Below are 18732 nucleotides of genomic sequence, written 5' to 3' on the forward strand. Positions count from 1 at the left end.
CTGTCAGAAACGGAGCCCAGGACCCTGTTTTCACCACAGGCACCAACACGAATGATGTTGAGCTGGCCATACCCACCCTGGCCCTCTGAGGTCAAACACAACCCTGATGCAGCCCTCAATGAAATCAACTATGGCAATGCTGCTCTAAGTAAAGCACTATGGTTAGTTATATAAGCTGAAGAAAGGACAGTAGTGGTTAAGCTGGGTTTCTCAAAAGTTTATGACCAGAACATAATTTTTTTTAAAGTGTTGCAAACCCTATTCAGTGCTTCTTTTTACAAAAAGCTATGTCTGATATATCAAATAGAGCTAGTTCATTGATGCATCAAAATAATTGTTTTTTTTTTCTCCATGCAACATCTTTCTCTCACTTTTTTGGGGGGGAGACAACAAAATGCATTTAGGTGCTTAATGAAAAAGTGTATCCCTGAAGATTAGCATATTCACATATTATATTTTTTTTCCACACCAAGCATTTTCAAAGTGCTGCTGTTGCTAATACAGTGGGCTGAGGTAAATATCTGCACATATGGCTTCTTTTATTCTTTCTTTTTAAAATAATCACTTGAATCTAATTATAAGCTCTTTGGGATGGGTTTTTGCTTTTTGAAATTTAACATATGTACAAAACACACAAGGAACAAATAGGACAAAATCTGAGGGATATCCATAGCATTTAGCCCCTACTTTCGTCTTCAATCTTTGAAGTCTTCTGAGCATATAGATGGTCAATATTATGTATGGCACCAAAGAATCTGATTGTTTCCCATATGGGGAGAATATGGGGAGAATCCAATAGCGGCAATCCATTTCATAATGCATTAAGGCATAATATGGAAGAAGAGTTCAATTGTTTCCCCTAAGAACTAGTGATTTATATTAAATCTATCAAAATAAGAAACTACCTAGATTATATTAATACTCTAAGTATATATATTTTCTAGCCCTTACTCCTACCAGTTCACATTTTAAATAGAAGATAATTGATTTAGAAATTGTTCCACAGAAGAAGTTGAAGTAGAGTTCTTTTATCCACTGGATGATAAAGTAAGCAAAAGGTATCTACAACTTCTTGATTGTGATAGTGATTTGGCTTGTTGTTTCTTTAGTTGTTGAATTTTAACTTTTATAATGTTTGTTATTGTTTTCACTTTATTTATACAAAGAGCCATGGTGGCACAGTGGTTAGAATGCAACATTGCAGGCTAACTCTCTGCACTCCCAGGCCAGGAGTTTGATTCTAACTGGCTCAAGGTTGACTCAGCCTTCCATCCTTCCGAGATAGGTAAAAATGGGGACTCAGATTGTTGGGAGCAATATGCTGACTCTGTAAACCACTTAGAGAGGGGTGTAAAGCATTGTGAAACAATATGTAAGTCTAAGTGCTATTGCTATTTTAATTATGTTCATCACCCAGAGTCACTCATTGATATCAGGGGTATATAAATTGGATAAATAAATACATAAATAAATAAATAATCATCTTCCAGTGGTGCTCAATCTTCTTTCATTTTTATACTGAATTAAATCCTAAGGAAAGACATCAGGCGGAAAATCTCACCTAGTGGCTGTTTTTTTTCCCCAATATCACTGCTATCTCACCAGCTGAATAAATGAATTGTTGAACAAGAGAAATATATGAACCAATATTTTGGTCCACAATGAGTGAGGCTTTCTGCATCCAATTTTTACATGATAGAATTGTTCCTTATATTATCCTTAAATGTCAAATTCACCCTGGTAACCATTTGAATTCTAAAGGCAGTACCTGGTCAACCATATCTAATATTGAGTCAGATTCTGAAAGAGTTAGATCAGTTAGCTCCTGTGTGAGAAATCACAACGAGACCCAAGGCTATAAACTGAACTACGAAATAGTGGGGAGGAATCCCAGAAGCATGCAATGTCAAAGCTCTTCCATGCTGTTTTGAAGAAAACTATCTGGACACATCCATGTACTCAAGATAAATTTGAGGAGGTTTTTGCTATAGAAAATAATGTTAGTAATATCTGAACCAGCTAGCACAAATAACCTGGATTTGGGGAAAGGTTCTGTGTTAGGCACTTTTATTAGAATTAACTGAAACAAAGATAAAGAAAATAATTATATAGTACATGGCTAAAGTTATTGTCTCTGTATTTTTTATTTTATTTTTTGAAAATTTTTGATCCATACTAACCTGGTCATATTACAATATTACTAAGTTAATGTTTTTTATTTCAAAAATAATTATTTAGTGTGGACCCAGCAGAACAATTTTTTCGATACAAAAAGAATTTGAGGACTGGCAGAATGCAAATTTTCTCTCAGTGTTTTACATCCCTTTTATTTTCAGAGATAACAAAGAGAGTGATTCTAGGACAAATATGAATGACCATACAGATTGGTGGACTGGGATTATTCTCCATCGTCATCATGTTCATCATCATCACAGGATTTTAAATCATTTTTTTAAATGTATTGCTAAGTGGAAACATCAGAAGTAGAAGTTTTAGTTCCCAGAACTACATTTCACAAAAGAATTATCACTTCTGCTAATCTAATCTAAGCCTAAACAGTGCTGATAAGCAAAAGTTGCATGCAGAAATAGAAATATAACAATATCCTTTTATAATTAAAAAATACCTGATCTAAAAAGCCAGTCTGAATGGGAAAATAGCTTGTTTGTACTGATAACAGCAATTTGCTCATACAGATAACGGAATCCAGATACCGTTGGGTTCAAATCCCAACATTCAGCACTATTGGCCATGCTGGTCTGAGTTGATGAAAACTGGAATGCTTCAACATCTGGAGAGCTACTAGTTTCCCAACATTGTTAATTGAAATTTTAAAAAGTTCAAAACAACTCCAAATGAGGAGAGGTTTTTTTTTTGTTCCGAAGTCTATATAATTGCAGCTAGGTTTATGGTCAGCAAATGTAGTTCTGCTTTTGAATAAATATGGTTAAACCATTTCTACTTAGTATAATATTATTACAAATACTCTACCATGGAAGCGAAAATTAATTAGGCCTATTTTTTTTAAAAAAAGTGAACATCAGTATCAGTATACATTAGCATCACATTAGTATGTCTGTTTGTTACTGGAAATTACCAGTACTGGTTTTATGATGTAATACTGAATAAAACGGTGTGACAGCATAAGATTGAATTTCGTTTCATTATTTGTGTAACTCATCTGAAAAATACTATTCTATATTCTGTACACATAATAGTTTCTGGGAAATAGAATAAGAAATTCAGTAACTGAATAAAATTAAATGTGTACACAATTCAATATTTTAAAAGATTTTAAAAGAGCTATAAAACAAAATAAAATCATTCTTCCTATCTAATTATAAATATACTTTGCCCTTATCCTTTGCCCTGAATAACAACTGTCCATACTAATGCAGTACATGTCTCTAGGGAAAGGTGTAAAACAATTACTGAATTAGGGAATATATTTCCAAAATGTAGTAAAAGGAATTCCAGAAAAGCCCAGGGCATCCAACCCACCTCAAAAAAATCAACACAGGGCAAACTTTTAAATAATTATAAAATGATAATACTGTAATACAAGCAAACAAAATTAAAATATTTTCAGAGTATGTGTTTGATTTTTAAGACAAAAAGGTGAATTTTAGACAATGTTTGCATTTGGAATATCGATTTAATTGAAATCTGCAAAGGTAACTTCAGTTTGAAATATTAGACAGATTTCCCCACAAAAAAGGGAACTGTTCAAAAATGCTGGTAATACTTTATCCATGGGCAAAAAGTATAAAGGGCAATGGAATCAAGGAGGAAAATACTTTGGTACAGAAATCAATGAAACTATGATCGGATTGGTGTAAAGTTTTATGTCTTGGTGGATAGTGCATAAAGTCTATTCAGAAGTGCCTAAGGTCTAATCAGAAGGCACAAAATATAAAATAAAAAACTCTGCTCATTGTAATCTCACACTGTATCTCAGTCACGCAAAAACAATAGGTGCATTACTTATTTGTTCAACACTTACTTTATAGTTGTCTTAACTGATTTGTTTAAAACACTTTTGACATCTGAAACAGGTAAGTAACAAACAAAAACTTTTTTAAAAAAAGGAGTTTTCTCCATTGGTGGAAGGAGTTCCAATGATTGTACCACTTTCTTTTACAACATTCATAATAATATACTGGTGAGTGTATGAATACATCCTACCTATATTTTAATTTTGTAATTGCATTAATTAGTTTGTTTTCATATTATCAGTCCTTCAAACATGGGTTATCATCATTTCATTCATTATATTGTATTAAAACCAGAAAATGAGTAAGCTGTTGGGGTCATGTTCATCGTTATGAAAAGTGAACACAAGACTAGGAAGTATAATTGAAAAAGGAATAAACCAATTAAAAATTAACATGCAGTGTAATGCTGCAGAAGAATTCCCTTCCCTGCATAAAAATAGCAGAAGATCTTTCATACTTAGTTACTATAGTTACATCTATCTGTAGTAATAGAAAGTTTTCTATGTTTTTATCACATTTCAGGTGATATCATGACAACCAAGGTTATAACAGTAATCATTAATGTGGAAACCAAGTTAATTCAGGATTACACAAATTATCATGAAACATACTATCAGCATTATAATGCCATGTCTGAGTTTCAAATTTAGAACTTTTAGAAGTTCTAAATTTTAGAACTTCAAACTGCCCACCATTTTATTTGTTTATTTTTGCATATGCATACACAGAATCTCTTTATATATGCTTAATGTAGAAATGACTAGCTTCATGTACAAAGAACATCAAGTGCTATAATCACCCCCATGAACGCTATATTACTCATATCTGATTCAAAGAACAATAAACAAAATGATCAGTGACTTCTTTGTAGCTTTAAGGGGATATTCCCATATTGGAAATGTTGTTCAATCCATTCAACTCCTGCTAGTCCCTCAAGAAATGCAACAATTTTTTGAAATCATCCCTATTATGATACTACACTAAAAAGTCAGATAGCCCAAATCAATCCTATATATATACCCTAGAGACCAATTTAAAATTGTAAGGACGGAAAGGAAAGACATTTTCAGGTGCTGTGGGTCCCCCAAAATGAAACACATGCACACTAAGATGCCTTATGCTTGCTGTGGCTTTCTCCTATACTTTGCTTAGACTGAGAACAAAAGCTCTGGAAAATGTCCAACAACTTTGTCACACACAAGTCTCTTTCCCCCCAGAATGTTTCTCAGCTGTGCTTGCAATAAATGTGTATTTCTGCTCTCTCTTTCCTTCCCCATGGTAACAATGAAACTGGGTTACTCAGTCTGATGAAAATGTTCATCTTTTCTGTACACAGTATATAGATCGACACAAGAATGACATTTCTTTTCAAATCCTATTATTCAGCTGCTGATATGTGGCAAGAAAGTTCAAGGTAGCAACTTCAGGAAGAATCCTACAAATGCCTACAAATCAACTTCAGGAAGAATCCTACAAATGCCCTGTAACGTAAGCAAACAAAGCAAAAAATAACCTAGAAATTTGTATTACATGAAACTTTAGGAGTCAGAATATATCAAATCATTAAACAAAAAGTAGAGGAGCCTGCAAAGAGGCAGACACAATTCTGGTTTGGCTTTGATTTTGGTCAACAATGTTGGACAGATAATGAATACTGTATACAAGCTTCATTCTTTTGGGGGAAAACTGCATTTTAGGTGGGAGGTACAGAAAGAAGCAGGCTCAGGATACCTCTATTTCTGCTGAGCAAAGCATGCAGAAGAATCAACTTTCAGGCATCAGGACTCTTTGAGATGCCTAATGTACAAAGAAGCAGTAATTGTCCCTCTTATATTGCCTCTTCCCTATCTCTTCACTTTCCACTACTAATCAGATTCTTCTCATCTGGCTGTCTTCAGTGAGCATGCTTTGTTCTCCCATTAACCCTTTTGTTTACTTTCAAATTGTGAGCTGAAAACAAGGAATTCATCAGCCTGCCAGACTTTGGATATGAACAGGATGAACTCTTGTCTGTTCCTCATGTAGGAAGAAAACCCTCCCCCCCCATTTCAAAAGCGAATCCAAAATCACAAAAATCAAACTTTGTAAGGCTTAATAGTCATATTTTCTGCTAGTATCCAATAGTAGTAGCAATTCTCATGAGAACAAGAGTTTTGATTCATGTTCTGAAAAAAGTTACTAATTGGATTTGAAAAGTATGGGTTTTTTTAAAAAAAACCACCAATTATAACGAATAGTTGAAAGCTAAATCCATACATGTCACAAGTTCCCTTTTTAAGTTTAATTTCCCAAAAAAGTGGGCAAAGAATTGCAGCCTGAGGAAACTTTGTAAAAGATTATTTCTATGGCAATACGAAGACAGAGACACCAAGTGGTACAGTAATCTGGTGCCGATGCTATGCTTAGACAGAGGGCACTGACTTCCAAAAGAGCCCTCTCTAACTTTCCAGTATTTTAGTACAAATTAACTATCAGGAATAAGCCCTGTGTTACAATAGCTTAGTATGAAGAAGTATTTGACAAAAGACCTGAAAGCAATGAGTTCAAGCCAAGGAAGAACCTATTCCTGCATCTCTCTGAAATCTGAAAGAAAAAAAATCTAAAGGCATCTTATTCAACTCCTGAATATAAAACACTGTTTGTTGAGAAGTTCTCCTACACAAGCCCCATTGATATGATCAGCAACCCTGACAGAAAACTAGTGTTCAATGGGTTTATTTCCATAGGCTTACCCCATGGCACTCTTATTTTTAGATTGTGGTCCATTAGCATCACTGCGCTAATTCTTTTTCTTTCCTGTTCTGTTGTCCTTCACGATTGCCAAAACCAGTCACTGCTGGGTCCTCTCTAGAATGACCTCTGATATGCTAATAGTCCCTTGCTTCCAAGGTCTTCCCCAGTGAAAATCAACTTCCAGAGGGTTAGTCAAAGGGCCAGCCTTATTCAACCACCTAACATGAGATCAAGCAGAAAGCAAGAAAGGCGATCTATTCCACACACAATGGCATTCGCCACACTAAACATGCCACTTATCAAGGCAACCACAATTTGGAAAAGGAAGAGCATCTGTTGACGACATGCATGCCACTAAGTGAGTGGGAAGGGAATATACATGGGTGTGATCAAACTAGTGAAGAGCGGGAGAGGAAAATAGGAGAGACGATTTAATTTTTACTGTGGAAGGAGGCAACTTAAAAAAAAAATACCTAAAGAGAGATATGTAGAGTTGGAACGATTCAGACGGTACCACTGATTAAATAATGCCCCAAATAAATCTATAGGAGCCGGCTGAAAGATGGGGAAGTGCAGCAGCTCTGTCTGCAAAGCAGCAGGCGACTATCCATTATTTCTTCTCCATCTTTCTGCCAACTAAGGAACCTCAGAAGGGACCCAGCCGACGCTGCCCGCTTGTCCTCAACTACCGAGCCCCGCTCGCCGCCTCGGAGCAAATCTTAAACCGGACACTTTGCTCTTTATCCCCGCCTGACTCCGCTCTGCTCTCGAAGGAGGCTGCCCCCGGACGGCGGTGGACCCGCTTTCTCCAAGGGAAATCCTCCTATTCCCGCATAATCCTGGCAATCCGGAGTAGCGGAGCCAAGAAGGAGCTTCGGGCTTCTCCGGCGCCTGCCAAAGTGCAGTTCTCTCCCCTTGGCTTTCGCTGCAAAGGAGGGCAGCGAAGAGCGATGAAAACGCCTTCCCGCCCACCCGAGACGCCGCCGATCCCCCAAGTCTCTTCGGGGAAAAAAGAGTTCGGAGCGCCCGCTGAACCCGGCTCAAACTCCGCGGGGACTTTTTCTTTCCACCGCCACACGCAGCGGGCGCGAGCTGCAAGCCGGGCAAGGAAAAGTGGCTTGGAAGCCGCTTGTCCTCCGTTGCGTTCGGGTTTTCTTTCCCACCCTCGCTCCAGCCTCTCCGCCTGAACCCGTGGAAGCGAGAGAAGTGGACAGGGCTAGCTTTTTTCCTAGCTGTGCCCGGCGGTCGGGGAGGAAGAAAACGGACAAGGGGCGAGGAAAAGAGGCGTCCGCCCCGTCCAACCTTTGGGAAAAGCGGCCGTTCAGGTGCAGGAAGAGAGCTCCGGCGAAGAGCAAAAGCCGCCTTACCTTGCGCAGCCGAGCCGGGGCTGCTGGCACTCAGGATCGCCAAGGCGGGCAATGCGACCATCTGCAGTAAGTATCCCAGTCCCAGTCCGTAGCGGGCGGCGGCGGCGGCTTCCAACCCTTTGCCCATGGCTGCTCCGGTTTGTGTGTGTGTGTGGGGGGGGGGGGAGAGACTCGACGCCCAAGAGCCCTCGAAGGCGGAGGCCGGCTCGCGCCCCTTGCCGCCGTCTTCCACCTCCTTCGCGGCAGCGGCCGCGGTAGCAGCGGCGGTTCCTCCGTCAGCTCTCGTCCTCCCGCCGGGGCCCCCCTTCTGGACTTTCCGTCGGGGAGGGAGCAGTCGCGGCGGACCCTCGCCCGCCTGCTCGCTCGGGAAACGCTTGCCTTGCGCTGCGCTGCGCTGCGCCGGTTCCTGGTCCCCGACTGCCACTTGAGGGCAGCGGTTCAAGCCCCACTTGGAGATCACAGCGTCCCTTGCCCGACCGTTGCTTTCTGCCGCTTCTTCTGCTTCTTCTTCTTCTTCTTCTTCAGCCGCCTTGGCTTGGCCGGGAAACGCAGCCCTAAGGTGGGTAGCGCGCTTCCTTAGCCCGAATTGCGCGCGGAGGGAAAGGCGTCCAGGCGACGGCGACTCCGAAGCGACCAGGAATGGTCATTTCATAGCCTGGCTAAGAAGTCTGAAGGAGCCGCTGGCGAGCCCGGAGTGGTGGGAGTAGAAGCGGCACCGACTCCCCGCAGCATCCTTCCCAACTCCCTCCGGAGGCAGGCGCGGCGACCCGACAGAAGCAGCACACTCCTCTTCGCGCCGCCACGCCGGCGTGAAAGCGGAGCGAGCCGGCGCGCCGTACTCGCCCTCTGCCTTCTCAACACTCCCCGCTCCCTCCTCCTCTTCCCTCCTCTTCTTCCCTCCCTCCCAAACGTTGGCCACGAGCTGCGGAGTGAAGCCCCGGCTGAGGCACCTCGCGGCAGTAAGGCAAGAAGCTCTCGGCTTCCCCCCACAACGCCGCAAAGCCCGGAGCTGGATTTTTCGGACCAGAAGTGGCTCCTCCCTGCTCGCGCCGCCTGCGCACTTCAAGGCTTGGAGGAGAGAAGGCGGGCGGCGGTGTCCGGGTGGGTTCGCAATCCTAAGCGCTTACTACCCTCCCGCGTTTCCCAGGCGGGAAAAGGGAAGGGAAGGGAAGGGAAGGGAGGAGAAGTGAGGCCAGCCTCCTTCTAACAGTATTTTGAAAAGGACGGTCACTAAGGTGGCTTTCCGCGAAAGTAGGTTGTGGCGGGAAGTGGAAACGGAGGTAAAAAAAAATGCTCCGAGTACCACTTCGGAACACCTGGAGAAAAGCGACGGGAAGAAATGAATAAATAAATAAGGAGTAGGTGGACGTGAGGTTTCTGCCAGGCACGTTTGCGACTGTCTTATAAGCACCTTTGGGATTTCTGAGTAACCTTGTTTAGGATTGAGCAGTGTGGATCAACTAGGAGGTCCTGGCACTATCCGTGTGTGGCAATAGTTTAGTAGTTATGGAAATGCCACCTACCAGTGTCTTATAAACCCAACAGGATAGGTTAGGGATTCATTTCTCAGTAAGTGTTTATATATGGAGGTTCTCAATCATCCAGGTCATGGTTGTCCCAAAGGTGCTTTTTCTTCAAGAGGCAACTGGTTGTTGGGTGCAATAGGCTAACTCTGTTAACCGCTTAGAGAGAGCAGATAATCAGAGTTGGAAGGGACCTTATAGGTCATCTAGTCCAACCCCCCCACCCAAGCGGGAGACCCTACACCATTTCTGACAAATGGCAGTCCAATCTCTTCTTGAAGGTCTCTAGTGATGGCGCTCCCACAATTTCTGAGGGCAAGGTGTTCCATTGGTTGATTGTTCTCACTGCCAGAAAGTTTCTCCTTTTACTGGACTTTCTGGTTTTTCTTTGAAGACATTTAGCTTCTCATCCAAGAAGCTTCTTCACCTCAAGAGCTGAAGAAGCTGCTTTAACGTCTCCAAAGAAAAACCAGAAAGTCCAGTTGCCTCTTTTAGAAAAAGCACCTTTGGGATTTCTGAGTAACCTTGTTTAGGATTGAGCAGTGTGGATCAACTAGGAGGTCCTGGCTATATTGGATGGAAGAAGCACTATCCATGTGTGGCAATAGTTTAGTAGTTATGGAAATGCCACCTACCAGTGTCTTTTTAGTTGGAATAAAGACATTTTCTCCAGCTGTCAGGGAGACAGGGCTGGCCTTCTGGAGTAGCTGATTGTAGACAAAAACATCACAACACATCCACAATAAGATTGTTGCTAGTTCCTAACGTTTTGTTGTTAGACCCGTCGTAACCTCATAAAAAATGTTCCTGCAGGCCTTCCTGTCCTTTACCATCCCCTGGAGTCCATTTAAGCTCACTCCTACTGCTTCAATGACTCCATCCAGCCACCTCATTCTCTGCCTTGGCTAGTTCCTAACTATTCTGGCAATCAATGTGAGATTCTCTAAGCAATAGTTGCCCTTCTAAGGGGAATAAGTGGTACTGCTTACTAAAGTAAAAATAAAGACTTCCTCCCCACTCAGTGGATAATTCAGTTTACAAGAGTTCTTTGCTATTTGATATTTTTTAAAAAATTCAAACCCCTGTGAGCCATCAGGTTTCTTTTCTCAAATACATTTTGATTTAAAAAAAATAAATATAAAGGTAAAAGCCAAGACAAAGGAACAGGCAGTATGCAAAGGAAAAGAGAAGGAATTCAAAGAAAAAGCAAAAAGTGAAAGAGAAAAAGAAAATAGTTAATAAAAATAGAAAAACCATAGAAACAAATGGTTTTGATATTCTTCATAGCAGTTATTAGTACAGATACATTTTATCTTTATCTCTAAAGTTAGTTCATAGTACTCTTCTTTCTATAATCTATACTGTCCAATCATCAAAACCATAAGTCACAAGTTTCATTTTTACACAAAGCATCCATAGGAGGAGTCCAATAAACAAAAGTACCTAGATGATGTATCTTCTCTAATCAAAGTAGTTAATTTATCCATTTTAACAATGTATCAACTTCATTAACCATTCCTCCATAATGGGTAGTGGAATCTTTCCATCTCTGTGTGCACAATACTCTCACTGCTGGGACTATATAAGGGATATGTTTTGGGGAATGAATTGTTTTTAAAGAAGTAGAGTACAGGAACATTTCTGTAAGTCCATAAATCCACTCAAGAACAAGACAAAACTCACTGGTTAAGCTCACACATTACATTGAATGGTTTGGACACTGAACCACAATCTAGCCAAGTGCATTTTAGCTTAACATCAGGGGTGGGACTCTACCAGTTTGCACCTATTTGCAAGAACCGGTTGTTAACATTCTAAACAGTTCAGAGAACCGGTTGTTAGAAGAAATTACTAGCCTAATCCTGTAAGGAAGGCAGGAAGGAAACATTCTGGTGTTGCTTACAGAAACTGCCTCTCCGTTAACCCTTATTACATTTCTGGCAGGACTAGACTTCCTGTCTCAGGAACGTCTCTGGAGTTTTTTTTTCCTCCTTTGCTGGTACTTTGCTTGTGTGGAGTGACCATTCAAAGTTACAATGGCACTGAAAAAAGTGACTTGTGACCATTTTTCACACTTACAACTGTTGCAGCATCCCCACAGTCATGAAAGGCCAGGAGATGCATGCCTCAATGTGATATTGAGTTGGCCACACCCAGCCAATAACATAACCACCAAGTCATGACCACCCAGTCACATGACCATTAAGCCACGCCCACCACCTAAGCCACACGCACAGAAGGGTTGTTAAAATTTTTGAATCCCACCCCTGCTTAACATGATAATCATTAAGTTATCCATGGGTTCATGAATACAGCTAGTGTGTCATTTGGTTTTGGCTTAGAATAATATAGGAATCCAGTCTTTGTAGCTTATAAAGCAGAGTTTATGACTTGGTATTTTTTAAAGCTTGCCTCTGTGATTTTACAAACTGGTAAAATATACCATGGCTTAGCACACTGGAACAATGCACTCTGACAAATGTGAACATGTAGATTAGTTGTGTAACCCGATGCCTTCCAAAAGTGTTAGGACTAAAAAGAAATAAAATTTCCTTTCTGCTTCTGAGTTTTCTACTGACTTTATAAACATATCCTAGTAAATTTATTGGTGACAAAATGGAAGTACAGTAGTTTCCTATTTCTTGTAGGGTGTTTTGTTAACCTCCCAGTCTAGTCTAGGAGTACTTCATGGTGTCTTCTCCAGGTCCTAATCAGGTGTGTTTAGCTCTGTTTAGCTTTTCAAGATCAGCCTAGATTAACTAGCACTGACACCAATATCACCTGCTGCATGTTGGGACTATAACTTCCAGAAATCTCAAAATATCTGGACACCATAAGGATGGAAGACACAGGTAAGCCTCAAAAGATGTGGTCTGGGCAGAACCCACTTCTGGTTGCATTATCTGAAAGAAAAATGCAGTATTTTGCATCTTTGGCATAACCCAAAGAAGAAAAAAGAAAAGACAAATGCCCATTTTCTAAATGTGAGAAGATAGATTTCACTAATATATACTGGTTCCCATTTCCTCTTCCTTGAGCACACTAAGGTGAAAAAGAATATGCAAATTGAAATAATACATCAAATGCATGCATTTTCTAAAAAAATCTGCTTGAAAAAGCAATAGATTTTGCTTACTAACTTAGGAGAACAAAGCATTTATTTCTTGCCTTGTTCCATATATACTGCTATTTTGCTAAAATACCTAGTCACAATTCCTGGGATTGCTTTCTGGCCAACTAATTAAAAAAACAAAATTAACTCTGTAACTCAACATCTGTTAATTGTGTTAATGGCTTATTTCTTTGCTGCATAGTAAACTAAGGGAGACTCAACTTAAGATACATGCGAACAATTACTATGAAAATGTTATGTGCTTCACTGTGCTGTGCCCTAATGGATTACTCATTATTAGGTGTGGTAGACATTATGCTTTTATGCATTTAACCAATTAAAGGAAGACTTAGACATGGTTGGGCTTGATTTGGAATGCATACTGTGACAATTTTGGAAAGCTCCCAGGCCATGCTAAGATAATAAATATTCCTAGGACCAAGTATTGAATAGATAATTTGCCCTGAAGAATTAATTGGGCTGTATTATAGCACCAGAAACATTATTTTGTGCTCCTGGATTTCTCATTTTTATCTGCAACTTCTTACATTCCCCTTTTCATCTTGGATCTCTTCCCAAGAGCACCCCGAGATCCTGGATCCTATGCTAGGAGAGGATGAATGCAGCATTCACACCAGGAAATTTGGAAAACTGACTTCCAAAGTCATGCACCAGGAACAAGCTAACTCTGTCTCTCATTCTACCATGTTTTGAGCATGACAGCCAATTATTGGTACTATAAAGAAGCAGTTTTGTTTAGTGGTTAAAGCACTAAACTAGAAAGCAAGAGACTGTGAATCCAAGTCCACCCTTACCCGTGAAAGCCAGCTGGGTGACATTTGGCCAGTCTTTCTCTTAGCCTCACTGGTGCCCTAAGCACTGACAAATCTTGTACAAACAAAGCCATATTCTCAACTTTGTGGTGTCCCCTTTGGGCCTGGTGCCTTAAGCACGTGCCTAGTCTGCTTAATGATTAATACACCACTGCTCAGACCAATTCATCTCACAGATTGTTGTTGTATGGAAGATAGGAGAAAGGTGAGTTGGATATGTTCACCACCTTGTAAAAGTAATAAAGGCAGGACATAAATAAATAATATAAAAGGACAAATTATAAACATTTCGAGGGGTCCTTTCTGAGCTTCCTTGTTTTCTTGCAGACATTCCTTTACTCAAGCTAGGTAATATCATCAGCACTGATTATGTTACTTAGTTTGGGTTATGAAATGTCTGCAAGAAAACAACCAACAACAACAACCAGAGAGCTCCCAGGACCCTTCATATCAATCCTGAGCTACAAATGTTCTTCTTTATTAGTATAAACATTTTCCACTGTTACACTGTTAAGAGGCAAAGTAATGGAGAAAGTCTTCTTGGTTTTACCTGGCCTTGCATGCTGAAGTAGTGGGAAATGTACAATAATAACTTTACCACAAAACCCATACCTGAACATATTCTAGTGAAAGGAGTGAGTTCAGAAGGCCCTATTTTATCCTGGTTGAAGGGACAAACTATTCCAAAGGAAACTGAAATTGCTCAATATGAAATAACTGAAACAAATAGTGGTGGCCAATAGTAGTACTAATGCATAGAAAGGAAACAACAAAAAAATTGGTGTTTTTGGTCATTAAAGAATTTGCCCCCTTGTGCATATTTGATACATATTTTGTTTCCTTTTAGTATGTTTTAAATGTGACATTTTGTAATCAATTACATAATTTTGTAATTAGCATGGTTCACTTTCTCTCCGCATCTATGGCAACTTAATTATCACTTAATGTAAAGCCAATAAGATGACCTACTGAACTATTAAGAAATTTGAATTCGAGGTGTGTGCTTCAATGTATGATTTATGGCTTGGACAGCCTAATCTTTCACACGTATTATCAAGGAAGGGGAAATGGTTTGTGTGACTTTATTACTCCAACAAAAAACTACCAGTTTCAGTTCAGATGTAGAAAGAGAAATCAAAGAGAGTAAAGGGTTTTTATGCCTTTTGTAAACATTCAATGTATGCTCAAAAGCAAAGTGGATGTTTGATGATAATTATTAATACAGAATTAAGAGTTGCAGCATTTCTCCCTGCAATAAGAACCAGTAAAGTGGAAAAAGTTAAAACCAAATACAATACACCATCTGTTGTTTCACTAATAGCAAGTGAAGTGCATATACAACAGTTATACAATCGTCTAATATTTAGATTGTCACGTACAAAAAATAAAGAAGACTGCTTCCTACATTTCTGTTCCTACATAATATGTAAAATTCTTTTTACAGCATAGAACTTTCTAACTTTAAGATACATAGTCATTTTATAGATAATTTTGTTCTTTTTTCAAGGTACATAGGAGTAAAGTACTGCAAGCACCATGCTTGGGAGAACATGCATAATATTTATAATTGCTTTAATCTTATGCATAGTTTCCAGGGAAGTTAGCTTGCTTTTGTGTAGAACTGTTGTGGACTGTACCAGTAATCCATAAAGCTAGAGTGTGCTGCTCCTTCAAATTTTCAGAGACATTCACTGATGAAGAAGCCCCATAGGGTGTATCTCTTTCCAGAATTCAGCCAACTGGGAGTTACATGAGGTGGAAATTAAAGAAAGAGGAAAGGGGAAGCAATCTCATGCCGCTCAGTATATTGATTACTCTTCATACATCCACTAAAAGCACCAAGTGTAAAGAAGTAGTATTAATAGCAGTATTAGTTATATTTATGATTGGATTGGACCTAAAGCAAAATAGGATTTAGTCCCTCCCAGAAAAGCCTTGAATAGGGCAATATACGTATTGGAAGCATTTATTGGAAGGAATCCCCCAACCAGGGATACCATTATGTCACAACACAATTTGCATCTTTCTTTCTTTCTTTCTTTCTTTCTTTCTTTCTTTCTTTCTTTCTTTCTTTCTTTCTTTCTTTCTTTCTTTATGTGACACACCCCAACCCACACACACACATACATATGTGTACACAAAATGAGCATGTATGTATGTATATCAGGCCAGAAATTTCTCAGCAGATATAGTTGGTTTTGAAAAGCAAACCAAGGTCCAACCTGATTAGTTCATAGATGGGAGACCACCACGAAATCTCGGGGTTTTTTTCTAGCTCCTTTGGCTAAGAAACAAACAGAAATGAGCACCGCCCCCTAGAGTCCAACACAACTGGACAACCTTTACCTTTAGAAAATTTGAAAAATGCTTCATAAGAAAACAACGCTAGACCACTTCCTATCATTATCAAGAAAAACACATGGGTGATCCCGCAAAGTAACAGGGAGAAAAAGGGAAATTGAGTTCCTTAGCCCATTGATGCCACTGCATGCTTATTTCAACGCAAAATAAGTGAGATGATGCGCTTTATATGCTACCTCGTTAAGCATAAGCTGAAAAAGTTGCTTATTTCTCCACCCACCCACTAGGTGTCTTTGGCGGGGGAATCCCTTCTTTCACGTCTCTTTCAAAAGAGGCAGCCAAGCTAGATTTATTTATCTTAGAAAACCTGGATATTTAGATGCTCCAAGATTTGCGATCGGTGCGCCTCTCAACTCAGCCCTAAGCAAAGGGTAGCATTCCAGGATCGCGGCTCGCCTGGCTCGCCAGAGCGGGGGACATTTAGAAGGGGGCGTATACGGGATTCGCCTGAAATTTGCGCAAAGAGTATATAAAGCAGAACCGAGCTCGAAAGCCTTCCCAATTACCCCATTTTCTCGGACGGGGATTCACCCGCACGGCAATCGGTTGCGCCAAAGGCGCAAACGGCGCCCCGATCCTGAGATAGGAAGTTGCGATCTATTTGTAAACTCCCGGGGATTCCCTCCTGAAACTCCTAGGGCGAACGGCATAACGGAGAGATCCATTCTGTTGCCTAAAGCGCGCCCAAGCGGGACGAAGGGAAAGCGATGAGTAAATGTGGGAAAATGCGAAGTTTGTACTCACTCCCCCCAGCCCCCAAAATGCTGCCTGGGATCGCCTATCTATAGGAATCGAGAACAGAGAGCAATTCTGCTCCCCATCCAAAGGAGCTCAGCTTTCCGCGAGCTTCTCGCAAAATCCGAACTGGAGCATCCGATGGGAAGGAGCGGAGCCTCCCTTTAAAACTGCTTTTCAAAGGATGGAGACCAGCGGTGCATATGCCGTCAACTGCAGCAAAAAAGAAAAAGACGTTTTCGTTTTTTTATAAAAAAGCTTGTAAGGAAATCCAAAAGGCAAAAAAAAAAAAAACTTTTAAAAAGAACTGCCTTTGGGGGGGGGGGGAGTGAAATAAAAGGCAAAATAAAATAGGAAAGGCTTTTTTGTTTTCAACCACCCTTTTTTAAAACAACCTTCCGTGCCTTGCTGAATCCCCAGGCATGGAAAATTGTCTTCTCCCCCTCTTTCATTCCGCACAGATCTGTGGTAATGCTGGAGTTCTGCCAGGAAAAAAAGAAAGAAAGAAAGAAAGAAAGAAAGAAAGAAAGAAAGAAAGAAAGAAAGAAAGAAAGAAAGAAAGAAGAAACTGCAATGGAGTAGTTAAGAACTTCCCAACATATTCTCCTTCTCCTTTTCTCCACATGCCCTTAGGGAAACAAGAAGATATAACAGCTGCCAACTCGAAAAAGGTGTTGGGATTATGGATATCATACATGAGATGCTTTGGAAATGTGATTTATACATTCTTCTTCAAAACTCAGCAAAACCTACCTGCTGCCACCAGAAGGGAAACTGTTTTGTAAGCATACCCTGGCAGCCATTTTGAACAAAATATTATTTATTGGTCAATAGCAGTAGAGAAAAATCTTATCTTTCAGTTGAGTGTAGCAGGCACAGTAGATGTTAGCAACAGTGAAAATTAACTGTAAAATACAATGCAATAACATTACATACCCACAAATCCATCATGCTATTCCATTCTGGAATAAGTAAGGTTAAGCAAAATGATAAAAAGGCAAATAAACCAAAGAAATTGAAGGCCAAAAATAAGAAAAATGGAAAGAAGCATGCCTAGAACTAATTTATACCAAAATACCATTCACTATATTTTTCTACACTCTACTGCCATTCCAATCTTTATTTCCATTTTTTAATATATTTATTATTATTATTTATATAAGTAATTTTCTGCCCATCTTACCACAAGGTACATGCAGTGCTACATAGATTGTCTTTTTCTTGTTTTTCTTATGTTCTGAAGAATTGATCGACAACCTTTCTTTCTTTCTTTTTATTTATTTATTTGATTTGTCAATCACTTACAGGATAATAGGTATAAGTATAAACATAGTTATGAATACATGAAATGGATACATATAAGAAAAATAAAGAAACAATAGGACAGTAGGCACGTTGGTGCGCTTATGCACGCCCCCTACAAACCTCTTAGGAAAGGGGTGAGGTCAATAGTAGACAGTCTAAGGTTATAGTTTTTGGGGTTTGGGGAAGAAACCACAGAGTCAGGTAGAGTATTCCAGACATTGACCACTCTGTTGCTGAAGTTGTATTTCCTGCAATCATGTTTGGTGCAATTAACCTTGAGTTTGTATCTATTGTGTGCTCTTGTGTTGTTATGGTTGAAGCTGAAGTATTCATTGACAGGTAGGACATTGCAATGTATGATTTTATATACTATACTTAGATCGGACTAAAGGCGGTGTAGATCTAGATTTTCTAGGTCTAGAATTTCGAGTCTGGTGGCATAAGTTATTCTGCAACAAGTAGAGGAGTGGAGAACTCTTCTTGTGAAATATTTCTGGACGTAATGTGGGTTCCAGACTGATGAGCTGTATTCGAGTATTGGTCTAGCAAATGTTTTGTATGCTCTAGTTATTAGTGTAATATTACCAGTGAAAAAACTATATAAGATTAGGTTAACAACTTTTAATGCCTTTTTGGCTATGTAGTTACAGTGTAACTATGTTACACTGTTACAACATATAACTATGTTATATAGTGTAACTATGTAACTATGTAGTTAAAGATCTTTGATCTTTCCCTCCATCAAGTCCCATTTATTCTACCTTCTTA

The 18732-nt window shown here is 39.8% G+C and overlaps 1 protein-coding gene across 1 annotated transcript in view; it reads right to left on the bottom strand.

Moving 5' to 3' along the window:
• The window catches only part of UNC5C (unc-5 netrin receptor C), a 353437-nt gene extending 344381 nt beyond the window's left edge, over positions 1–9056 (bottom strand). The window contains exon 1 of the mRNA XM_087935919.1: positions 8096–9056. Within this exon, the coding sequence (XP_087792045.1) occupies positions 8096–8222 (127 nt within the window). The 5' untranslated portion in view covers positions 8223–9056. The remainder of the gene's footprint in view (positions 1–8095) is intronic.
• Between the last annotated feature and the right edge of the window lie 9676 nt (positions 9057–18732).

Source organism: Pseudonaja textilis, chromosome 6 (genome assembly GCF_049901715.1).
Source record: "Pseudonaja textilis isolate UNSWEBS1 chromosome 6, rPseTex1.2, whole genome shotgun sequence".
NCBI classification, from domain to species: domain Eukaryota; kingdom Metazoa; phylum Chordata; class Lepidosauria; order Squamata; family Elapidae; genus Pseudonaja; species Pseudonaja textilis.